This window comes from Microtus ochrogaster, chromosome 7 (assembly GCF_000317375.1).
Source record: "Microtus ochrogaster isolate Prairie Vole_2 chromosome 7, MicOch1.0, whole genome shotgun sequence".
Lineage (NCBI taxonomy): Eukaryota > Metazoa > Chordata > Mammalia > Rodentia > Cricetidae > Microtus > Microtus ochrogaster.
The window spans coordinates 3,478,116-3,499,389 of NC_022014.1; the positions used below are offsets into that span (position 1 = coordinate 3,478,116).

At 46.1% G+C, this 21,274-nt stretch overlaps 1 protein-coding gene across 9 annotated transcripts in view; it reads right to left on the reverse strand.

Moving 5' to 3' along the window:
- Pkd1 (polycystin 1, transient receptor potential channel interacting) overlaps positions 1 to 14,606 on the reverse strand; it is a 50,359-nt gene extending 35,753 nt beyond the window's left edge. For all 9 annotated transcript variants that reach the window (XM_026780891.1, XM_026780893.1, XM_026780896.1 and 6 more), the window contains exon 1: positions 14,185 to 14,606. In XM_026780891.1, coding sequence (XP_026636692.1) covers positions 14,185 to 14,399 — 215 coding nt within the window. In that variant the 5' untranslated portion in view covers positions 14,400 to 14,606. The remainder of the gene's footprint in view (positions 1 to 14,184) is intronic.
- Between the last annotated feature and the right edge of the window lie 6,668 nt (positions 14,607 to 21,274).

Genomic DNA, 21,274 nt, shown 5'->3' on the forward strand with positions numbered 1-21,274 from the left:
TGGTCTCGAACTCACAGAGATCCACCTGCCTCTGCCTCCCGAGTGCTGGGATTAAAGGCATGCGCCACCACCGCCCGGCCCCATAAGCGGCAGTCTTATACACTGGCTGCCCCACTGTCCTCTGCCAGCCTATGAGAGGAAGAACAAGTTGTAGAGGGGGACGTTCCTTCAGATGGAAGCAGCTCTCTAAGCATATAATCAATGAATGCTACAGAGTAATTCTGTACACTGTGAAGACATGTCACTCTGATTGGCTTAATAAAATGCTGAATGAATAGCTAGGCAAGATTTCCAGGCAAGCTGGAAAGGAGGAAGACAGAGATGCAAGGAGACACGGGACACAGGAGAGCAAGATGGACGGTTCATAGATGAGGTAAACAAGCCTCAGGGCAGCACATGATTACTAGAAATGGGTTAAATTATAAGACCTACTTAGAAACAAATCTAAGTTATCAGCTGAGCTTTCATAATTAATAAGAAGTCTCTGTGTGGTTATTTGGAAGCAGGCAGGTAGGCAAGAGAGAAAAATCTACCCACAAATGGCACCCAACATGCGGTACATGTTTCCACATAAAACCTGAAAAAGCTTTAAAAAAAAAAGTGTTCCAAATACACAAAAATGGAGCCAAACATGGCATCCTAGTTCCACAGTCTCTCATGTGGCTGTGGTACAGAGATGTATTTCCTAGCAGTGCACCATGAGCTAAGTGGCAGAGTGGTTTAGGTTTTGCTCATGCAGAGAGAAAAGGTTATAGATATGCAGCAAAGCAAGTCCAGACCAGAAAAAAAAACCCTCTAAACACAATACAGTGTTTAAAATACTTGTGTTTAAAAATGTGTGCATGGCCGGGCGGTGGTGGCGCACGCCTTTAATCCCAGCACTCGGGAGGCAGAGGCAGGCGGATCTCTGTGAGTTCGAGACCAGCCTGGTCTACAAGAGCTAGTTCCAGGACAGGCTCCAAAACCACAGAGAAACCCTGTCTCGAAAAACCAAAAAATAAATAAATAAATAAATAAATAAAAATAAATAAAAATAAAAATGTGTGCATGCTTAAGAAAGAAAAGAAAATGGGTATAGAGTCATAGAAAAATCTTTTCTAAATAATAAAAAAGAGCAAGCCATGTAGAGATGGGAAATACACAGAGTCTGGATCTGTATGGTGTTGTACTAACTTTAAATTTTTTGATTGTTGATGAGCAAAATAGCTGTTGAGAGACACTGGATTATAAAAACTACTAAATTAAGCCAGGCAGTGGTGGCAGCAGACACCTTTAATTCCAGCACTTGGGAGGCAGAGGCAGGCAGATCTCTGTGAGTTCGAGGCCAGCCTGGTCTAACAGAACGAGTTCCAGGATCCAGGATAGGCTTCAAAACCACACAGAGAGGCTGTCTCAAAAAAAAAAGAAAAGAAAAGAAAAGAAAAACCAACCTATATAATTAAAAAATGTCTTAACTTCAAAATGAAAGCCAAAAACTATGTTACATTGGGAAAAGGTTATGCTTTTGTTCCACAGAAAACAAAAGGCTGTGGAGTTATTCAACGTCGATAGAGATTAGATTTGATTAGGGAGACTCCCTGAAAATCCTGGCTACAGACATAAAAAAATAAACCTAGAAAAACTACAAGACAAGTGATGTATATTTTACCTGTTCAAACAACAACAAAAATCATCTTTGGATGGTTTGTGTGCAACACACAGTCCATACCTGTATTAATGCAGATATGTATGTTACCTTTGAAAGTTTATGTTTTTACACAACAAGGGGACCAGACACCAATAAAAATGGTGGCCCAAGTGATACAGCCTCTCAGAATGCCTCTGTTGCAGTTTCTTCACAGTTCTGCATTCAGAACATCTTCAAGGCTGCTAGCTGAGATGATCCAATCTCACAGTAATCTGTGCCAGGACTTGACCATTATCCTAATTTTCTCAGGGTCCCCCAAAGATGCCAACCTCCTGTCAGACAACAGGAAATAGTCTAGAGAACACAACACCCAATTTCTAAGAGGTGAGGTAGGTAGTTTTGGGTCATTCAGTAGGCTATGGATGTCTGTCATTGTTTAGGAGAGCTGGTTACAAACTGTTATTTTTCATGGTCAGAAAAAAAAACTGAACAAAGGAATTAGATTTGGAGATCTCTTTCTGAAGGAAAAAAGAGGGATGTGTATAAAAATGATGAGATAAAAAGGATGAACTGTTGAGTCTACTTTTGAACAGTCACTAGTTACATTGGTATGGATTTCTTATATTTGATACAAATTTAATGTTATTTTTTAGAACATATTGTACATATATTTCTACTCTTGTTGAAGGTATTGTACCTATGCAACTCATTTAACAATGTAATGTAAATTTATAGTCCTTTAAAGTTATTATTACAAACTGTTTAGGATAATAAAGAAATACAGATTAGCTGGGCAGTGGTGGCGCATGCCTTTAATCCCAGCACTCGGGAGGCAGAGGCAGGAGGATCTCTGTGAGTTCGAGGCCAGCCTAGTCTACAAGAGCTAGTGCCAGGACAGGCACCAAAGCTACAGAGAAACCCTGTCTCGAAAAAAAAAAAAAAAGAAATACAGATTAGTAGTTAGTCACCTATAACAAACTTGTAGTCATATTAGGTATATTTTCAAGGTCAAACAGATATATTTTAGATAGACAGATGGTCTTCAAACACTTCAAAGACCTACAAAATATGGTATTTTAAAAAAATTTGGAGGGGGGAGTTCAAAACAGGGTTTCTCTGTATAACATCACTGACTGCCCTGAAACTCTCTTTTTATATCAAACTGACCTCAAACTCACAGAAGATCTCCTACCTCTGCGTCCCAAGTACTGAGATTAATAAAGGCATGTGCTAACCATGCCTAGCTTAAAATGTTTTGTTAACACAGGCCTTTTCATGAAAGTGAGACACATCTGCTCCTAACAGTACCAATTTACTTCAGAGAAGATGATGGGCATCAAAGAAACTCCAAATTGAGTTTGCTCAATTTGGCAAAACTAGCTATTTGGGCAAGAAATGATCTTGTCTTGACTGCTGACAGTATGCTGAACAAACTGGACAAGCAGGACACAAAAGAAAAAGACTATTGAACTTTGACAAGATAAGGTTAGATAGTCCTTCAAAATTCCTGCTTCACAAAAAAGTGTGCCCCATAGTCTAGGCCTGTAGGCCAAAGACAGATGCCCCAATATTACAGAGGAAAGTTGGGATGACTGTCCAGACAGACAGATGTCTCTATCATTTCTTAGTTTTGGAAGTGGCTTACACTGCACTTCCTGTTTACTCAGGTAATATTACATCATTCTGGGGTCTTTGAGGAATTGAAACCTAGACAGTTATAGTTCTCCTTAGTTATTATATAAGTTAAATTAGGTACAAAACTTTGGAATCATCAAGAGAAGATAAATAATGGAATATTTTCTCTAAATTTGCTAAATACAAATGGACTAGACATAGTAAATGTAATTCTTACTTGATAATTGTTCTTATTGTATATAGTTTTATTTGTTAAAGTTAATACCATTCCTTTTTATTTAGACAATACCCAATCATTGTTCTTTTTTTAACCTTTTTTTCTTTTTATTATTATTATTATTACAAATTTTCACCTCCTCCCCTCCTCCCATTTCCCTCCCCCTCTCATTGTTCTTATTGTATACAATTTTACTGTGTTAGAGTTGAAATCTTTCCTTTTAATTTAGACAAAAGGGGGAAATGTTGTAGAATAATCTTTTTGTACACTGTGAAGATATGTCACTTTTATTGGTTTAATAAAAAGCTAAATGACCATTCATTCAGGCAGGATTTTTCCAGACACAGAGGACACTGGAAAGAAAAAGGGCTGAGATGTTGAGGAGACAGGGAAAGCAGGAAAGCAGGATGGACAGTATATAGATGAGGTAAATGAACCTCAGGGCAGCACACAGATGAGTAGAAGTCAGTTCATTTAACTTATAAGACCTAGTTAGAAACAAAACTAAGCTATCAGTCGAGCTTTCAAAATTAATAAGAAGTCTCTGGCCGGGCGGTGGTGGCACACGCCTTTAATCCCAGCACACTCGGGAGGCAGAGGCAGGCAGATCTCTGTGAGTTCGAGACCAGCCTGGTCTACAGAGCTAGTTCCAGGACAGGCTCCAAAATCACAGAGAAACCCTGTCTCGAAAAACCAAAAAAAAAAAAAAAAAAAAAAGAAGTCTCTGTGTGTTTATTTGGGAGCTGGTAGGCAGGACGTAAAAAATTTGACTACATATGGGAACCATCCCAATGAACAGATTTTGGACTGATACAAAAAAGACTAAGCTAGCCAGGCGGTGGTGGTGCACGCCTTTAGTCCCAGCACTCGGGAGGCAGAGGCAGGCGGATCTCTGTGAGTTCGAGACCAGCCTGGTCTACAAGAGCTAGTTCCAGGACAGGCTCCAAAATCACAGAGAAACCCTGTCTCGAAAAACCAAAAAAAAAAAAAAAAAGACTAAGCTATGTGACATGACTACCCACTTGCTGAAGCCAGAGGCAGGGTCTTCCTGGCCTGGCCTCCATTCCTAAGCATGCTCCTAGATACCACCCTGGCCCCTTGCTAGACTTATCTCAACTCTGCTATCCAAGTGCCCACATGAGAGACAATGGTCATGCCAGGGGAAACATCAGTTAGATCTAATCATGGACTTTCCAGTGGCTAAAGAGATGATAGCACAGAAACCTGTACTTTTAGGAGGAACCAGGAAGTAGACTGAGTGGCATTGACCCTGGAAAGGCTGGTGAGGAAAGGACAGAATTTTATATTTGCCTCTAACATGGAGGGTTTCCAACCCAGTCTACAAGATTGGAGGAATAAGAGGAAGGAAATGAGGAAGGACCCTCAAATTTCATTTTCTCAGAAAACCACCTCAAGTGTTAGTTGCTAGGGTCACCTAAGAAACCTGTGTGGAAAACATCAGCCTCGGGGGCACAACACTCCTCCCTCATCTAAACGCTTGACTCCTTATCCAGCCAGGTCCTCCAGTGTGACCAAGCTCAACGAAACACTGAGGCTCCTTTTCCAAAAGGCTGCATTGTAGCACTTCTCCCCAGATCTCACCTGGACTTGGGTTGTGGCCCAGAAAAGAAACAGAGCCATAGGGACTCTGCTCAGAAAAGTTCCCAAACTGTTCTTGTAGAGACAGGACAGCTTGGACAGGACTCTGACTCTAATCCCTAGGGTTAGAGATCAGCACCAGACAGGGTGGTATTAGGGAATGCGAGGAAAAGTAGAGGAATACCTAAGATCCCTGTCTAGAGGCCTTGAACAGAAATTTTCCATGTCGCCATCTGTTGTTGCCATCACTGTTCTAAGATTATGGCCAAGACCTGACTAGCCCCATCTTCAAAGGCCTGACTTCCTGCCAGATGATGTCACTACAGTCTGATGCCCAAGAACCATATTTAGATTCCTTATAACTATCAAGAACAAGACAAAGGCAGACACAAGGTATCCTGGCAGAAGGCACACAGAAGCAAGGGGCAGCTTACCTTTGCATTGGTCCCTTTCCTGCCATGAAGAGGAAAGCCAGCAGGCTAGCCAGAACACTCTTACAGGGCATTGGCCAACTAAGTATACTGGACCCTCTAAGACCTAAGCCAGCAACTTACAGAAACTCCCAGAGTCAAGGCTAGAGGGGACCTGAGCTGGAACTCACACACACTGGGACAGCAGCCAAATACTCATACTGTCTCTCAGTCTAGCAGGCCATTCCCATATTGCTTGCAACACTGGGACAGATATAACCTCAGTTCCACATGGATGGAGAGTGCTTTCAGCTTGGCCTATCTGCTGCCTCCCTCCTGCTCCACAATGGGTGACTATGTTGAGAATGGTGAATAAAGATCTTCTATACCGTATACATATGACCCCCTACCTTCCAGATCAGACACTCTGGTGGGGTAAGGGACAAAAGACAACTCATATCCCAATACTATGAGGCTACTTGACCTGATGGGAGAGACCCCAGCCTCCCCAATTATATGTCCATACCCCATAAGAGACATCTTGTTTCTGACTCCTGACTTCTAGTAAAGATCAGGGGCTCTCTGAGCCTCCATATGCAGGCTACACAAGCTGGGGTGATGCTATGAGACAGAGAAAGCAGACACCTCAGGGCAACTCTCTGCAAACAGGACAGCACTAGTATAAAATCAAGTGTGTAGGTCTATGCAAAGGTGGAGATTAAGGAGGGTCACTGTGAACACTGCAAGTCCTTACTAAATGGGCCAGTTGTGAGGACTAGCCCTGTTCCAGAGTCATGACAGGAGGCCCTCAACAGGCTGCCCACAACAAGATGCAACCCAGACTAACAGCTAAGCCGCCTCAGTTTCCTTCTCTGCTGAGGCGAGTGGCCTAGGTACCCGCTCTTTAGTCTAGATGTAGGGGGCAAGTGGGATTTAAAGGCCAGCTGGAGCCCCAAAGGAAACATCTGCACATTCCAGACGCATGCAGTCAACAGGCGGGCGAGTGCCAGCCACAACCTCCCCCCAGCCCATTGCTGGCCGCCATGCTGGAAACAGGGCTCAAAGGGAACAGCTCTGAGGGGCCGCTGTGGATGTTATGTAACCCACTCCACAGGAGCCAGCTGCCTCCTCCCTCTGGCAGGCTAGGCCAGCATGGTAAGGAGGAAGCCCCCTGTACTCTTCCAAGGCCCAGCTTCATCTTCTCTTTGGGAAAAGAGTCTCCTCAACCAGCAAGGATGATCCCCATAAACACTCCCAAGCAGAGCCAGGGCAGAAGAAAATGGAAGCCATGATGAGGCAGTTCTAGTCTGGGCGGAGGGGCAGAGGCCCGAGGCTGGCCTCACTCTGGGTGCCTTTCAGCACTAATGGGTCTTTCATAGCCCAGCAGCAGAGCCAATGGAAGTCTTGTATCCTCACTCTGTTTTTGTTCTCTTTGCTTTTCGTTCCCTTCTATTTATGGCAAGCAAGGCTGGCTTCCAGGGCCGGAAATGATGTTTAAATTAATGAATTCAAGTTTAGGAAAGAGGGAGCTGAAGAAAAACACCCCAGCACACTGGTGTCAGAAAGGACAGGGGCAATCTCTGGACTATATCAACTATTTCTCCAAGGAGAAGGGTCAGAGAGGACAGCCGTACCTACCATCACTCTGCAAGCTCCTTGAGGCCCATCTCTCACCTGGCTCAAAACCAGGACTAGGCACACAGTGCTAGTCTCAGAGATGACAAGGAAAGGACATCAGGATGCAGGCAGTGGAAATGCCCATGTTAAGAGTCCTTCAGCCAGGCTGTAGGACCTCATAGTTCCAGAGCCTGGGGAGTGGAAGAGGCCCCACATTGTTACAAGATGTTCTGTAGGATCTTTATGTCCTTACAAAGCCCTTTGTCCAGATACTAACTTTTCCTACAACTAAACTATCACTAGGATGAGATGGTGGGCATAATATAACTTCCCTAAGATTTTCTTGGGGCCTACCAGCAAGAACAGAGATCAAAGGCTCAGGCCCCCAAACCAGAAGAAATGTGATAGACAGTGGGTCCCCCTCATACAGAGGGACAAGGCTAGCGTAGTCCAAGAAATAGCTGTTTCAAGAGCTGTTCACTGTCCCCATGTTAATAAGGCAGTTGAGGAAGAAGGTCTGCTCACCCCACATACAAATGGGGCATTGAGGCCACTCATTCAAATCAAAAGAAGGAAAAGAACTAACACTGGAGTCAGGCGGTGGCGGCGCACGCCTTTAATTCCAGCACTTGGGAAACAGAGGCAGGCAGATCTCAGTGAGTTCGAGGCCAGCCTGGTCTACAAAGCAAGTTCCAGGAGAGCGAGGGCTGTTAAACAGAAAAACCCTGTATGGGGGGGGGGGGCGAGAACCAGCACTGATACCTCCCTCCAGACCACTTCCTGGTGTCCATGCACCATGACATGCCAGGACCGTGCATGGCTTCTTGTGTTCCATTATACTCAGTAAGGGCAGGAACTGTTCCAACCCTGATCTCAAGGTTCCGAGAGCCTGCAGCTTCCTCCGCATTACCTGACATGTCCACAGCAGCCAACAGAACCCAAGCCCTTGAAAGGATGTCAACAGGCAAATGGGACTCAGTGGTGCCCTGGTTTTCTAGGGGCTGTGGTGTCCTGTAGTGGGCAAGAGCCTCAGTCCAGTCACAGTCACACCTCAACAACCTGGAGGCCAGTGACAAGAACCGGCACAGTACCAGGACAGTGAAGCAGTATGGGGACTCAGGACCCTTGAGGTCTCTCTACTCCTACAGCTACAAGGTGGTCCCCTACTATAACCCTTACACTAAAGGCTGCAACCAGAAGAAGGCGTCTTCTCCCACTGCCAGAGGAAAAAACCCTTCCCAAGGCGGCTCACGGGATCCAACCTGCCTTCTTAGCACTAGGGATACCACATTTTCCAGATCCAACCTACAGAAGTTGATCAGGGAGAGGAAGCACTGCCTACCTTGACCCTCAAGTGCACCCCTCTCCTTGGCAATTAGTGCTTGGGCATCACAAGGCCTCTTTATGAAGAAGACTTCTGCCAAGCCAGAAAGAACGAGGTGTTCCGAGAAAAGACATGAGCTGCATTTTCCAGCTGTATCTCGTCCTTCAGAGAGACTGCTCACGCCCTGTGGCGCCCACACCAGGCCAGCTGGAGCCATACGGACAGCTGAGGCAGGCCAGGCCTGAGCATGGAGCCCAGACAGCCAACACCCCAGACAGCAGCAGCAGAAGTGGGGTGTTTTCATTCCAGAACACTAGGCGGGCCGGCTGTCTGGGCTCCTGCTGCTGATGTTGGCCACAGCAATGTTCCGGAAAGGAAAATGTGTCTCCATCCAAAATGGCTTCCTCAATTGAAACCCAACCCAAGCCAGGGTTTCCCTCAGGAGCCAGGGTCATTATGCTCCTCTCCCTCTCAGCAAAGGCACCCTGGGATAAAGAAAGGAGGGAACAGAAGGGCCCGTTATGCCCCAGGAATGTTCAGGAAGGCTCAGGCATTACTCAGCGAAAGTCACATGATGACAGCCAGAGAAGGCAGAGGCAGCAACACAGGAAGCACCATGTGAGGACGCGGTTTGCCCACATTGGATGGAGAACCCAGAAGCGGAAGACCAGCATGGTGACCCAGGTATTGGAACACCACGCAGAAAGACCGATGCCAAGTGCAAAGCCAAGCAGGGATATCTAGTGAGACTCTTCCTCAAAACAAAAACAGAAAAGGGTTCATATACATTTTGGGTTTCTTAAAAACTCCTAGCACTGCAAGCCAAGGCTCACTTGGCTCATGGGAGCAGAATGCAGGGCAGTTTCACATCATCTCCCAAATCAGAGAATGGGGTGAACTGGGACAGCAGATGCCATGGTGTGCTTTCAGCACAGCCTTACTTCTTCATACAGGCCTTCGGTGCATAAAAAGACAACACAGAAGCTGAGGTTAGCGAGAGGAAAGCTAGGTATGTTGGTTTTCCACTGTAATCCCTGCACCAGCGAGACAGAAGCAGAGTAACTGATGCCACATGAGAAGCCAGCCTGCTCTACAGTTCCAGGCCAGTAAGAGATAAAGAATGAGAGAGTTAAGACCCTTTCTCAAAAACAAACAAACAAAGCAAAACAACAGGGAAAAAAAGTGAAAAAGAAAACAAACAAAAAAGAAGATAGGCACAGTAACTAATACTTGCAATCTCAGCAGGAGAGAAATGGAGGCAGGAGAATCAGACGTTCAAGGCCTCTCTTAACTATGTAGTAAGCTTAAGACCAACACAAGATCATCTCAAAAAAATTAAATAAAATCAGGGACTGCAGAAATGCTTGGCAGCTAAGAGTCCATGCTGCCTCCCAGAGTTTCAAGTAACCATGTCCCCTGTAACTCTAGCTCCAGGAGATGTGACACCCTCTTTTGGCCTCTAAGAGTACTCGCACATATGTGACAAACACTTGCACAACACACCACATATACACACAAATAAAAATAAAATCTAGAGTTGGACATAGGGGTCCACACCTTTAATCCCAGCACTCAGGAGGCAGACGCAGATGAATCTCTGAGTTCCAGCACATCCAGGGCTACACAGAAAAACCCTGCCTCAAAAATCAATAAATAAAACATAAAAATTAAACTAAAATAATATTTTAAAGCAAATATAAATTTGAAAAACAAAACAAATAAGCTAGGTGTAGTGGCTCATACTTGCAACCTCAGCACTCAAGAGGCTGAGACTTCTTCATAGCAAACTCTAGACTAGCCAGAGCTACATAGTGAGAATATAGTGAGAACTTGCCTCAAAAAACAAAACAAAAAAATTAGAGCTGGGCGGTGGTGGCGCACGCCTTTAATCCCAGCACTCGGGAGGCAGAAGCAGGCGGATCTCTGTGAGTTCGAGACCAGCCTGGTCTACAAGAGCTAGTTCCAGGACAGGCTCCAAAGCCACAGAGAAACCCTGTCTCGAAAAACAAAAACAAAAAACAAAAAAACAAAAAAAAAATTAGAGGGAGCACAGCCTGTATCCCAGTATACATGCCTGTATACTGGTACATGCCTGTATCCCAGTATGTGGTAGACTGAGGCAAGAGGATTTCTTCAGTCCATTCAAGACCAACCTGGGCAACAGAGCACAAACCCTTCATCCTCACCCCTACACACACAGAGGTGAAAGGGTACTTGCTAGGAGTAGATCTCATGAATCCTCACAGTGTTAAAGGCATCTTCTGAGGTTGGAGTTCTGTTCTCCTTGACTAGATGTTGAGATATGAACAAGAGCTTGCCTGCACACAGTGATCTGTGCTTCTCCTATCTGTACAGCATCTGGCCTGAACACACATCCCACACTCAGGCTCTCATGTTCTATCTGCAATGCAGCAGAATGGTCTTTGAGGTACATTTCCTGGTGGCTGGTACTTGAGGACAAGAGAACAGCCCCCAGGAATCATGGAGAAGAAAGGGGACTTACCTAAACAGCTGTAGTGTTAGCATGTTGCCAGTGCCTCAACCTGTCCATTGACTATAAACCCTTACCTTTGAGGCCGCACAACCCACCCTAAGGTACTTACTTTATATTCAACGAAATAGAACCGAGACATGCCAAGAGCTCACTGCTTTGTCAGTCAGAAACCTAACAAAAAAGGACTTAGTTTCTTCTATAACTCAAAAGTAGAAAAAGAAAACTGGGAGAACCCTAGCCATTAGCTAGACTAAGGCCATCAACTAGTTGTGCTGTGTAGACCTCGTCTGGACCCTAGTTTAAACTACAACAATCGGGGGCTGGAGAGATGGCTCAGTGGTTAAGAGCACTGTCTGCTCTTCAAGAGGTTCTGAGTTCAATTCCCAGCAACCACATGGTGGCTCCAAACCATCTGTAAAGAGATCTGGCGTCCTCCTCTGGCATGTGGGTATAAATGGAGGCAGAAAGTTGTATACATAATAAATAAATCTTAAAAAAAAATAAATAAAGGTGTGCACTACCACCATAAAAAAAAATAAATAAATAAACTACAACAATCCAGAGCTGGGCTTGGGGGGTTCATATCTGTGATTCCAGTTCTAGAAAGACTGAGGCAAGATGATCAAAGGTTTGAAAGTACAATGTCAGCCTGGGCTACTTGAGATACTGTCTCAAAAAAGAAAAACAAAAAACAAACAACAACAACAAAAATCCAAGCAGCTGGGCATAGTGGCACACACTTTTAGTCCCAGGATTTGGCAGGCAGAAACAATCAGATTTCTTTGAGTTTGAGGTTAGCTCTGTAGAGAGCAAGTTCCAGGACAACCAGGGCTACATAGACACACCCATGTCTCAAGAAACAAACACATGTCAGTTGGTGACTGGTGCATACCTTTAGTTCCAGCACTCAGGAAGCAGAGGAAGGAGAATCTCTGTAAGTTCAAAGCCAGCCTGGCATACAGAGTGAACTCCAGAACAGCCAGGACTACACAAAGAAACCCTATCTAGTAAAACCAGAACAGGCACACACCTAAAACAAAACGAACTTTAAAAAAGAGACAAACAAAAATGTCCACAATTGACATCCAATAAAACCAAGGAAGCATTCCCTAGTTTAGGTGTGTTTTGAAACTTCCACAGATAAAAAAGACTAAGATGCTGGTCTTTGGCTCAAAACATAGGGCAAGAATGACAGGCAAGAGGGGTGAGACTCATTACTCTGTTCTACATACTTTTCACAATAATGAGCCACAGTAAAGCCCAAAGCCCGTCAAGTAGCAGCACCCTGCCAGTAATGTCACCTTTCTTTAAGCCAAGAAATGATGGGAAGCTATGTTCTCAGAAGACCAGCTGTCCTACTTCTAGGACACAGCTGTCCTGCCAAGGAGTCACACATGCAGGGGGCCTGATCATAGTTGGAAAGAGGGCACTGTTCCTTGGGGCACCTAAACAATGGCCTGAAAGGCTGCTCTCTGTGTCCTTCCTCAGCAAAACCATCTATCTGATTTCGAGTAGTCTACAGGGTGGGCAGCCCACTGGACAACAGAGTGGACTCGAGAACCAGCAGGGGGACCTCAACACCTGCCCCTCAGGCTTCAGCTTCCTATCAGTTGGTTCTCCCAGCTCTATAAGCTCCTTAGAAGCAGTGTTGGAGGTAGAAAAAAAAAATATGGAGTCTCCACCCACCCATCCATATGAAATTATTCTGACGTCTCTTCACAGTGTGAGAAGTTAACACCTTGAGAAGTCTGTGAAGTCAGGCTAAGCCAGGTTATCAGCTCTCAGAAAACGTCCTGCACCAAAACCCAGGGCTTCACTGTTTTGCAGAAGCCCACAGACCTGTAGGTCTCCACTTTTCATTCCCTCGACAGCTCCTAGGAAGCCGGTAGAGGCTGAAGGAGAAGGAACCAATAGGAACTGGGTCTGACATCCAAAGAAACCAGCCAGCAGAAGAGAGAGGTGCCTTTATTACAGCGTCCATAAATAAAAGGTGGGGTAGATCTGATGCAATTTCTGTGGGTACTGCTAGATAGCTGGAGGGGATCCCTCTCCAGATACAGCAGCACCACAAATGGTCAAGGAGCACAATGACAGGCTAGGTGAAGGCCCAAATCTCAGTTCCGAAGGACACAGAACTTCCTAGCTAAGGGGGAGTCACCCAAGAGCATTACAAAATCTGAGGAAAGGGTCTAGCTCTACTTTAATGGGCCTGGGCATGTAGTGAGTTCCTGAGGGTATTCCAGCAAGGACTTCTGGAGCTGAGTGCCCAGGAAACCTAAGCGGTTGGGATCAGCAGGCACAGAGACAAATATCTGCAACCTGTCTTCCTCATCTTTCTTGATCCAACCCTGGTCCCCAGCACTACAAAAGGTCCAAACCTCAGGCTACCGTGTCTAAGATGTGATACCTTGAACAAATTACATCACATCTCCAACCCTGTTTCCTCGCCTGTAAAACAAGGGTCTAGCTCTACCACCCTCCAAGGAATTAGACTAGGAACTAAGAGTGACAGCCTTTAAAGCCTGGTTTAAGGCACTCTCTCAGTGAGACTGTCTGTTACTTTCAGAATGCAAAACTCGATGGGTCTCAAATTTTTTCCAGGCAATTAATTTCCCTTCTCTAAGTTCCTAAGAAAATGCAGCTCTACCTGAGGCTCCCTCCCATCACACCTTCTACTTAACACTTCCCAAGCAGTCACCATTCGTGCCCACGACCAGCCTGCAGTCCTCTGGACCCACCTTGTCCCTTAAGCACAGACAATCCCTACCCAGTAGTCAAATGTTTATCTGGACTCCTCCCCCTAGATGTCAGCTCTGGGCCCTGACAGAAATCCCCAACCCCAGGATGCATCTCAATTAGTCTCTAATTAACGTTAATTCCGAAACCTCCTGCCACGCCCCACGCGCCTGTTACAGCTCCTGTTAGAGGAGACCTGCAGCGTAACACATCAGTCTTCACAGAAACCGGGATCTTAGGCTACCCTTCTGGGTCACGCAGGCTGAGGTCCAAGGTTTTCCTTATTTAGTAGAGCCGACGTCCCTACTGGAGCCTCGCCCTGGGAGCGGCCAGGCCCCGCTGCGACTTGCGGCCCGACTTCGGGACCGCGTCCACGCCCTGCGGCGGACAGCGCAGCGACGCTGCGGAAGGGCCCTATCTACCTCAGCTCTGATCCCGCAGGACCCAGTCGTGATGCTCTAGCCAGGCCGCCCGCCGCCATGGCAACAGCCCGTCCGCCTGCACTGCCGCGGCGCAACTACTCACAGCGCGGTGGCGTCAGCAGGGATGCGCAGACTAGGCTCAAGCGTCCGCAGCCAGCGGCCCGAGCAATTGACGCGGCAGGCGGCGTCGGGTGCCAGGCTGCAGAAGCAGGGGAGCGGACAAGGCCCGCAGCCGCGCCCAGGGTCTCCGGCCAGCGCCCCGAGCCACAGGCCCAGGCCTAGGGCCAGCGCCAGGCGAGCGGGCGCGCCGGGCGGCATCGTCAGCGCAGCCCGCGCATGGCCCCGGCTCCCCGAGGCCCCGTGCGCCGGCAGCCGCAGTTCAGGAGGGGCCCGCGGACCTCATGGTGCGGCCCGGGACAGGATGCCGCGGCGGCCGTGGCCTGTCTGCGCTGCGACAGCAGCTCAGCGCTCTGGGGCAGGCCGCACCTCAGGGCCTTGGCCGCCTGCTCGCGCATCCGCGCTGCACTGCAGACTCAGGGCGGGCTCCTCCTCCTACCCCACCCCCGGCGCGGCGCGAGGCGGTGCGTCCTCGGGCTCCGCCCCTGAGCTTCCAAGTCGGCCGTGGGCGGGGCTGGATGGAGAAGGCCTTGACAGGCTCCGCCCTCTGCGATGCAGATACTGCAGTAGGCGGGGCCTGAAGGAAGGGCATCCGCCTAGGCTCCGCCCGATACTCAAGGATCGTTGGTGGGCGGGGCTCTACGGGAGAGGAGTTGGCCTTCAAAGGCTCCGCCCTCAGCTCTGCAGGGCCGGCTGTAGACCAGACTAGAGGGTGGAGGAGGTTCCGCCCCTTCTGCTGCGGCTTAAGAGGCTCCACCCATCAAGCTGCAGCGAGAGCCGCGCGGGGGCAGGGTTTTATAAGGGTCGGTACCCTACCCGCTACAGAGAGGGGCGGTGTGAGACTGGAGGGCGGCGGGCTACTCACCCCTCCTTCCCGAGCTCCCTTGTGGCTCCCTCTGGCTGTTGAGGCTTCCCCGGCGTCAGTAGGTTTCTCTGCTCCCAACCTTCTGTAATCAACAGTCACAGTACTGAAAACACCAATAGCTGCGGGAGAGATGGCACAGCAGATAAAGGAGCTTCGGTGCAAAGCCTGTTGACCTGAGCTCGATCCCAAAACCCACGTAAAGCTGAACTTATACAAAGTTATCCTCTGACCATAGCATGCTTCCTACACTAATAAAAAATAAATTAATTAATTTTTAAGAAAAGCTGTGGCTGTGGCCCACTGTTTTTTGGCGTTTGCTTTGTGCGTTTCTACTCCGTAAGTATTCTGCCCGTGAAGAGTACAGCCGAGTTGAGCCTACACAATAGTTAATAAATACTTGCGTCATCTCATGGACCTCTGCCAGAGGATGCTGCAGAGGCTCAGAAGTGATGCGCAAGACAGCGCTCACCTGGAGTAGGTGAAGCTCATCGCGGTGCTCTCCACGCCGACACGCAGCCCACCCTGCTGCTGAGGTGCAGCAAAGATGCTGTCCCTCCCACCCAGCAAGCAACGCCAGTCTACAGATTCTTGTACGTAGGACCTATGACAAAACTAACATTAATACTCCAAACCCAGCACTTCGGATAAACCTTGCTTTTTTTTTTCGGATAACATGCTTAGATGGTAAACACCAAAAACTACATTTTCGGTGTTTCTGTCTGTGTGTGTGTGTGTTTTGTTTTTCGAGACAGAGTTTCTCTGTGGGACAGTCCTGATCCTCCTGGAACTCACTCTGTACACCATGCTAGCCTTGATCTCACAGAAACCCACCTGCCTCTGGGGTGCTGGAATTAAAGTTGTGCACCACCACACCCAGCGATTATTTTTTAAATTTTTGTTGGCCTAGGCATAGTGGAACCACACTTCTTTAATTCCAGCACTGGTGAGACAAAGGAAGGAGGATCTCTTCGAGTCCAAGGCCAGCCTAGTCTATATAGCTAACTCTTGCCAGTGAAGGCTACATAGTGAGACCTTGTCTCAAATATATTTTTTCTTTTTTTAAATATTTATTTTATTTATTTATTATGCATACAATATTCTGTCTGTGTGTATGCCTGCAGACCAGAAGAGGGCACCAGACCTCTTTACAGATGGTTGTGAGCCACCATGTGGTTGCTGGGAATTGAACTCAGGACCTTTGGAAGAGCAGGCAATGCTCTTAATCACTGAGCCATCTCTCCAGCCCCTCAAATATATTTTTTAACTTTACGAGTGTGTGTGTGTGTGTGCTCACATGCGGACGTCCATTGCTGCTGGCTAGGGCCATGAGTCACAGAGCTCTGCAAGTTCCCAGAAGAGGGTACCACCATACTTCTGTGGATAATGGGATGCATGATTCCGGAAGCATTTTACGGATGAACTAAAGTGTTTGGTTGACAAGTCCCGAAGAAGAGCAGGTAGAGGCCTCGCAGGCAAAGGCAGAGATGAACAGTAAGCAAATAGTGGGCTGGGTCCTTGAAGTCACATGACCCAGAAGCAACTTTAATGTCTCCACCCAGAAACCTGGACTAGGGAGGGATGTGACCCATTCTCAAGTTCAACTTTTTTGCCAGACCTAAGGAAGGAGGAAGTTAATATAAGGTGGGGTTCCAACCTAACAGCAATTGAAAATCTACAAACTAATACAGAATTGTATATGGAGCGTGTTCTAGAAAAAGCTTGAAAATGCTGACATGAGGACCGAAAGGCCACATATTTACCAGCTGTCTACTGTACACAGAGCATTTGTCCCAAGTTTGTCAGAACCCCAGACACAAGGTTCTCCAAGGTCATCTTGGCCCCGGCCCTTGCTGGGTCACCAGTGCATTGCTACAGTAAAGATGTCAGGAAATGACCTTTACAGAAGGCATTTTGAATGGAAGACTTGGCAGGAAGCCACCTGTCAGCAGGTTGGCAGCATGGAAGGACTGTAAACAAACTCTGTGGTCAGCTGTCCTGAAAAGCTCCACGTGTAGGGAAGGAGAGCAGCAGGAAGGGGTGTAGAAGGACAGAGGAGCTGGGAAAGGGTTAACAGGTGAAGGGAAGCAGGCCAGCAAAGAGAGGTGAACGGTGAGCAGTGAGGACCCCTGAGAGACCTAAGGAAAGGACTGCATATCCCACACTCCTCACTTGCTCCTTCATTGCTGTAGTCTGCTGAATTTCAACAGCTGTAGCAACTGAGACCATTGTTAGTCCTTTATGAAATGAGGTTACTGGAGAAACAGAGATGTCAAGAAATGTTCCAGGCCACACAGCAGGTGAGCAGCAGAGAAATATAATAGAATTATATTTCAAAGTCCAAGTTTTTCACTGCAATCAGATGACAGATTTTTAAGATTTGAGAACTCCAAGGGCAGAAAGACCCACAAGAAAACAGTGAAGCAGACTGATTGGCATAGGCCTTTAATCCCAGGACTTTAGAAGCAGAGGCAAGAGGATCTCAAGGCCAGCCTGGTCTAACCAGTGAGTTATAAGGCAGCCAATGCTACATAATGAGATCCTAGCTCATAAGCAAAAACAAATGAACAAATAAAAAAAACAAAACAGTCATAAAGCCGGGCGATGGTGGAGCACGCCTTTAATCCCCAGCACTCAGGAGGCAGAGGCAGGCGGATCTCTGTGAGTTCGAGACCAGCCTGGTCTACAGAGCTAGTTCCAGGACAGGCTCCAAAGCCACAGGGAAACCCTGTCTCGAAAAACCAAAAAAAAAAAAAAAAAAAGTGTCTGTGAAGCCGGGCGGTGGCGGCACACGCCTTTAATCCCAGCATTCGGGAGGCAGAGGCAGGCGGATCTCTGTGAGTTCGAGGCCAGCCTGGTCTACAAGAGCTAGTTCCAGGACAGGCTCCAAAAACCACAGAGAAACCCTGTCTCGAAAAACCAAAAAAACAAAACAAAACAAAAAAAAAAACAGCTAAATAGTTAGAGTGTTTGTAAGCTACCTCATGTGGGTGTTGGGAACCAAACCTGGATCCCCTGCAAAAGCAGTAAGTGCTCTTAACCACTGAGCCATCTCTCTAGCCTAATAAATTTTATTTTAAAACATATGTCTTTTAGGGCCTACAAGACGGCTCAGTAGGTAAAGACATTTGCTGCCCCCGGTGATCCGTGTTTGATCCCTAGGCCCTACATAAAGGTGGGAGGACAGAACCGACTCCACTCCACACCTCTGTTGCGAGACATGTGCCCACAAACATGCACACAATGATATAAAACAAAGAGAAATGAAATTTAGTCTGGTTTGATAGCACAGACTTTAATCCTAGCATTTAGGAGACAGAGGTAGGTGGATCTCTATGAGTTCCAGGACAAAACAAGCTGGGAAGTGGCGGTGCACGCCTTTAATCCCAGCACTTGGGAGGCAGAGTCTGGCAGATCTCTGTGAGTTTGAGGCCATTCTGGTCTACAAAGTGAGTTCCAAGACAGGCTCCAAAGCTACAGAGATACCCTGTCTCAAAAAACCAAACCAACTAAATAAACAAAAACCCCCAAAACAAACAAACAAAACCCAAACAAACAAGCCAGACGTCTTGGTTGGAAGCTGGAGAGAAGGCCCAGAGTGAAGAGCACCACTGGCTTTATTTTCAGAGGACCCTGGGTTAAATTTCCAGGACCCATGTGGCAACTCACAACCATTTGTAACTCCAGTTCCAGGGGATACAGTGCCCTCTTCTGGTCTCCATGGGCACCAGGCACACACATGGTACAGACACACATGTGGGCGAAACATCCATATACATAAGAAAATAAAAACAATGTGTCTTTTGTGCTTTAAAATTTATTTTCCAGGGGCTGGAGAGATGGCTCAGAGGTTAAGAGCATTGCCTGCTCTTCCAAAGGTCCTGAGTTCAATTCCCAGCAACCACATGGTGGCTCACAACCATCTGTAATGGGGTCTGGTGCCCTCTTCTGGCCTGTAAGCATACACACAGAATATTGTATACATAATAAATAAATAAATAAATAAATAAATAAATAAATAAATAAATAAATAAATATAAAATTTATTTTCCAGCGGGGCATGCTGGCACATGCCTTTAATCTCAGCATTCTGGAGCCAGAGGCAGAAATTAAAAAAAAGAAAAGAAAAAGAAAGAAAGAAAGAAAGAAAGAAAGAAAGAAAGAAAGAAAGAAAAGGAAAAAATTTTCAGATGTATCTCTGAATTCGAGGTCAGCCTGGTCTACAAAGTGAGTTCCAGGACATCCAGGACTGTTACACAGAGAAACCCTGTCTCAAAAACCAAAATAAATAATATGAATAAATAAAATTATCAAAACAATTGTGTTTTGTTACACAGACACTTTGAAGGTTTTGTTTTGTTTTGTTATTTTTTGGTTTGTTTTGTATATATACACAGGGTTTCTCTGTGTGTCCCTGGCTATCTGTCCTTGAACTCTGTAGACAAGTCTTGCCTTGAACTCAGAGATCCACCTGCCACAGTCTCTAGAGTTCTGGGATTAAAGGCACAGGATAGTATGCTCAGCTCCTTTTATTTTTCTAATTAATTAATTTTACTTGGAGTGCTATTTAGAGACAGGATTTCTCTCTATGTAGCCCTGGCTATCGTGGAACAAACTCTGTAGAGCAGGCTGACCTTGAACTCACAGAGGTTGCCTACCTCTCTCTGTCTTTTAAATGCTGAGAATAAAGATGTTTCCAACACTGTCCTGATTAATTGATTTTTTATAATTTATTTAACTTTATTTTATGTGCATTGGTGTAAAGGTGTCAGCTTTCAGGGAGTTGAAGCTACAGACAGTTGTGAGCTGCCATCTGGGTGCTGGGAATTGAACCGGGGTCTTCTGGAAGAGCAGCCAGTGCTCTTAACCATTGAGCCATCTTTCCAGCCCGATTATTGTTTTTTTTTTTTTAAAGCAGAGGCTCACTCTGTAGCTCAATCTGACTTTACTTGCATCAATTCTCCTGCCTCAGTCTCTGGCATGCTTGGAATATATATACCCAATATACAAAGTTTTTTAAAACTAAAGTGGTAACTATTAACATAAAATAACTAGAAAACTATAAAGGGAAAATAAACAAGAAAACATGACAGCTCAGGAAAGGACTAAAAATAGAAAGAACAGTGTATACTCAAGGCCAGTTGTCTCATAAAAGAAAAAAGAAAAGAAAAAGGAAGATCAGAAGATTGGTATGTTCATCAAAACACACAAAATAAGAAATAAGAGACGGAGAGATGGCTCAGTGATTAAAAGTACTGGCTCTTTTCCAGAGGACTGGGGTTTGGCTCCCAGCACCCACATGATGGCTTGCAACTCTAGTTCGAAGAGATCCGATGCTCTCTTCTGACTTTTGTGGGCCACACATGGTACATGGACATAAATGTAGGCAAAACACCCATACACAGAAATCAAACACACACACGCACATGATAGAAAAATGTATTTATGTATATATGAACAAGTTAAGGACCACAGTATTCATGCCATACAAGAAAATGGAATATCCAGGCAGTAGTGGCACATGCCTTTAATCCCAACTTTAGGGAGACAGAGGCAGGCAGATCTCTGAGTTCAAGGCCAGCCTGCTCTATAGAGCGAGTTCCAGGACTGCCAGGACTATATGGAGAAATCCTGTCTTGAAAAAAATTTTTTAAAAAGTAATTTAAAGTAAAAGTTGGTTCAATCAATGTGTATTCTAGCAATGCAGATATTCTATTTCTACTTATTCTATTTCTACTTATTTCTATTCTAGCCTAGAAATGCAGGTGCTCTATTTCTATTCAGTCTATTCTATTTTATTTAGTATATCTGGTAATGCAGATATTTGACAAGGTCAGAAGAAATACTTAGGCAAGAGTAAGGCTGCAGGCAACACCTCCCAACTGCAGTTAGCGCAAGGTCTGGGGCAATACCGCCCCTAGAGGTTCTTCTAGGTTCTTTACACCTTGGCCACTGAGGCTACAGATGCTCCACTAAGGCTTCCTAAGGCCACCCTAAACCAGGTACTCTCACCTAAGTAGGGAGTTCTCTACAGAAGATCTTGGGACAAAGCTATACATCCCAACACTGAGCCATACGTGTGTTTTTTGTCTTGGTTGTTGTATACTCATGATGGTTTCTTTTTTTTTTTTTTTTTTTTCAAGACAGGGTTTCTCTGTAGCTTTGGAGCCTGTCCTGGAACTCCCTTGGTAGGCCAGGCTGGCCTCGAACTCAC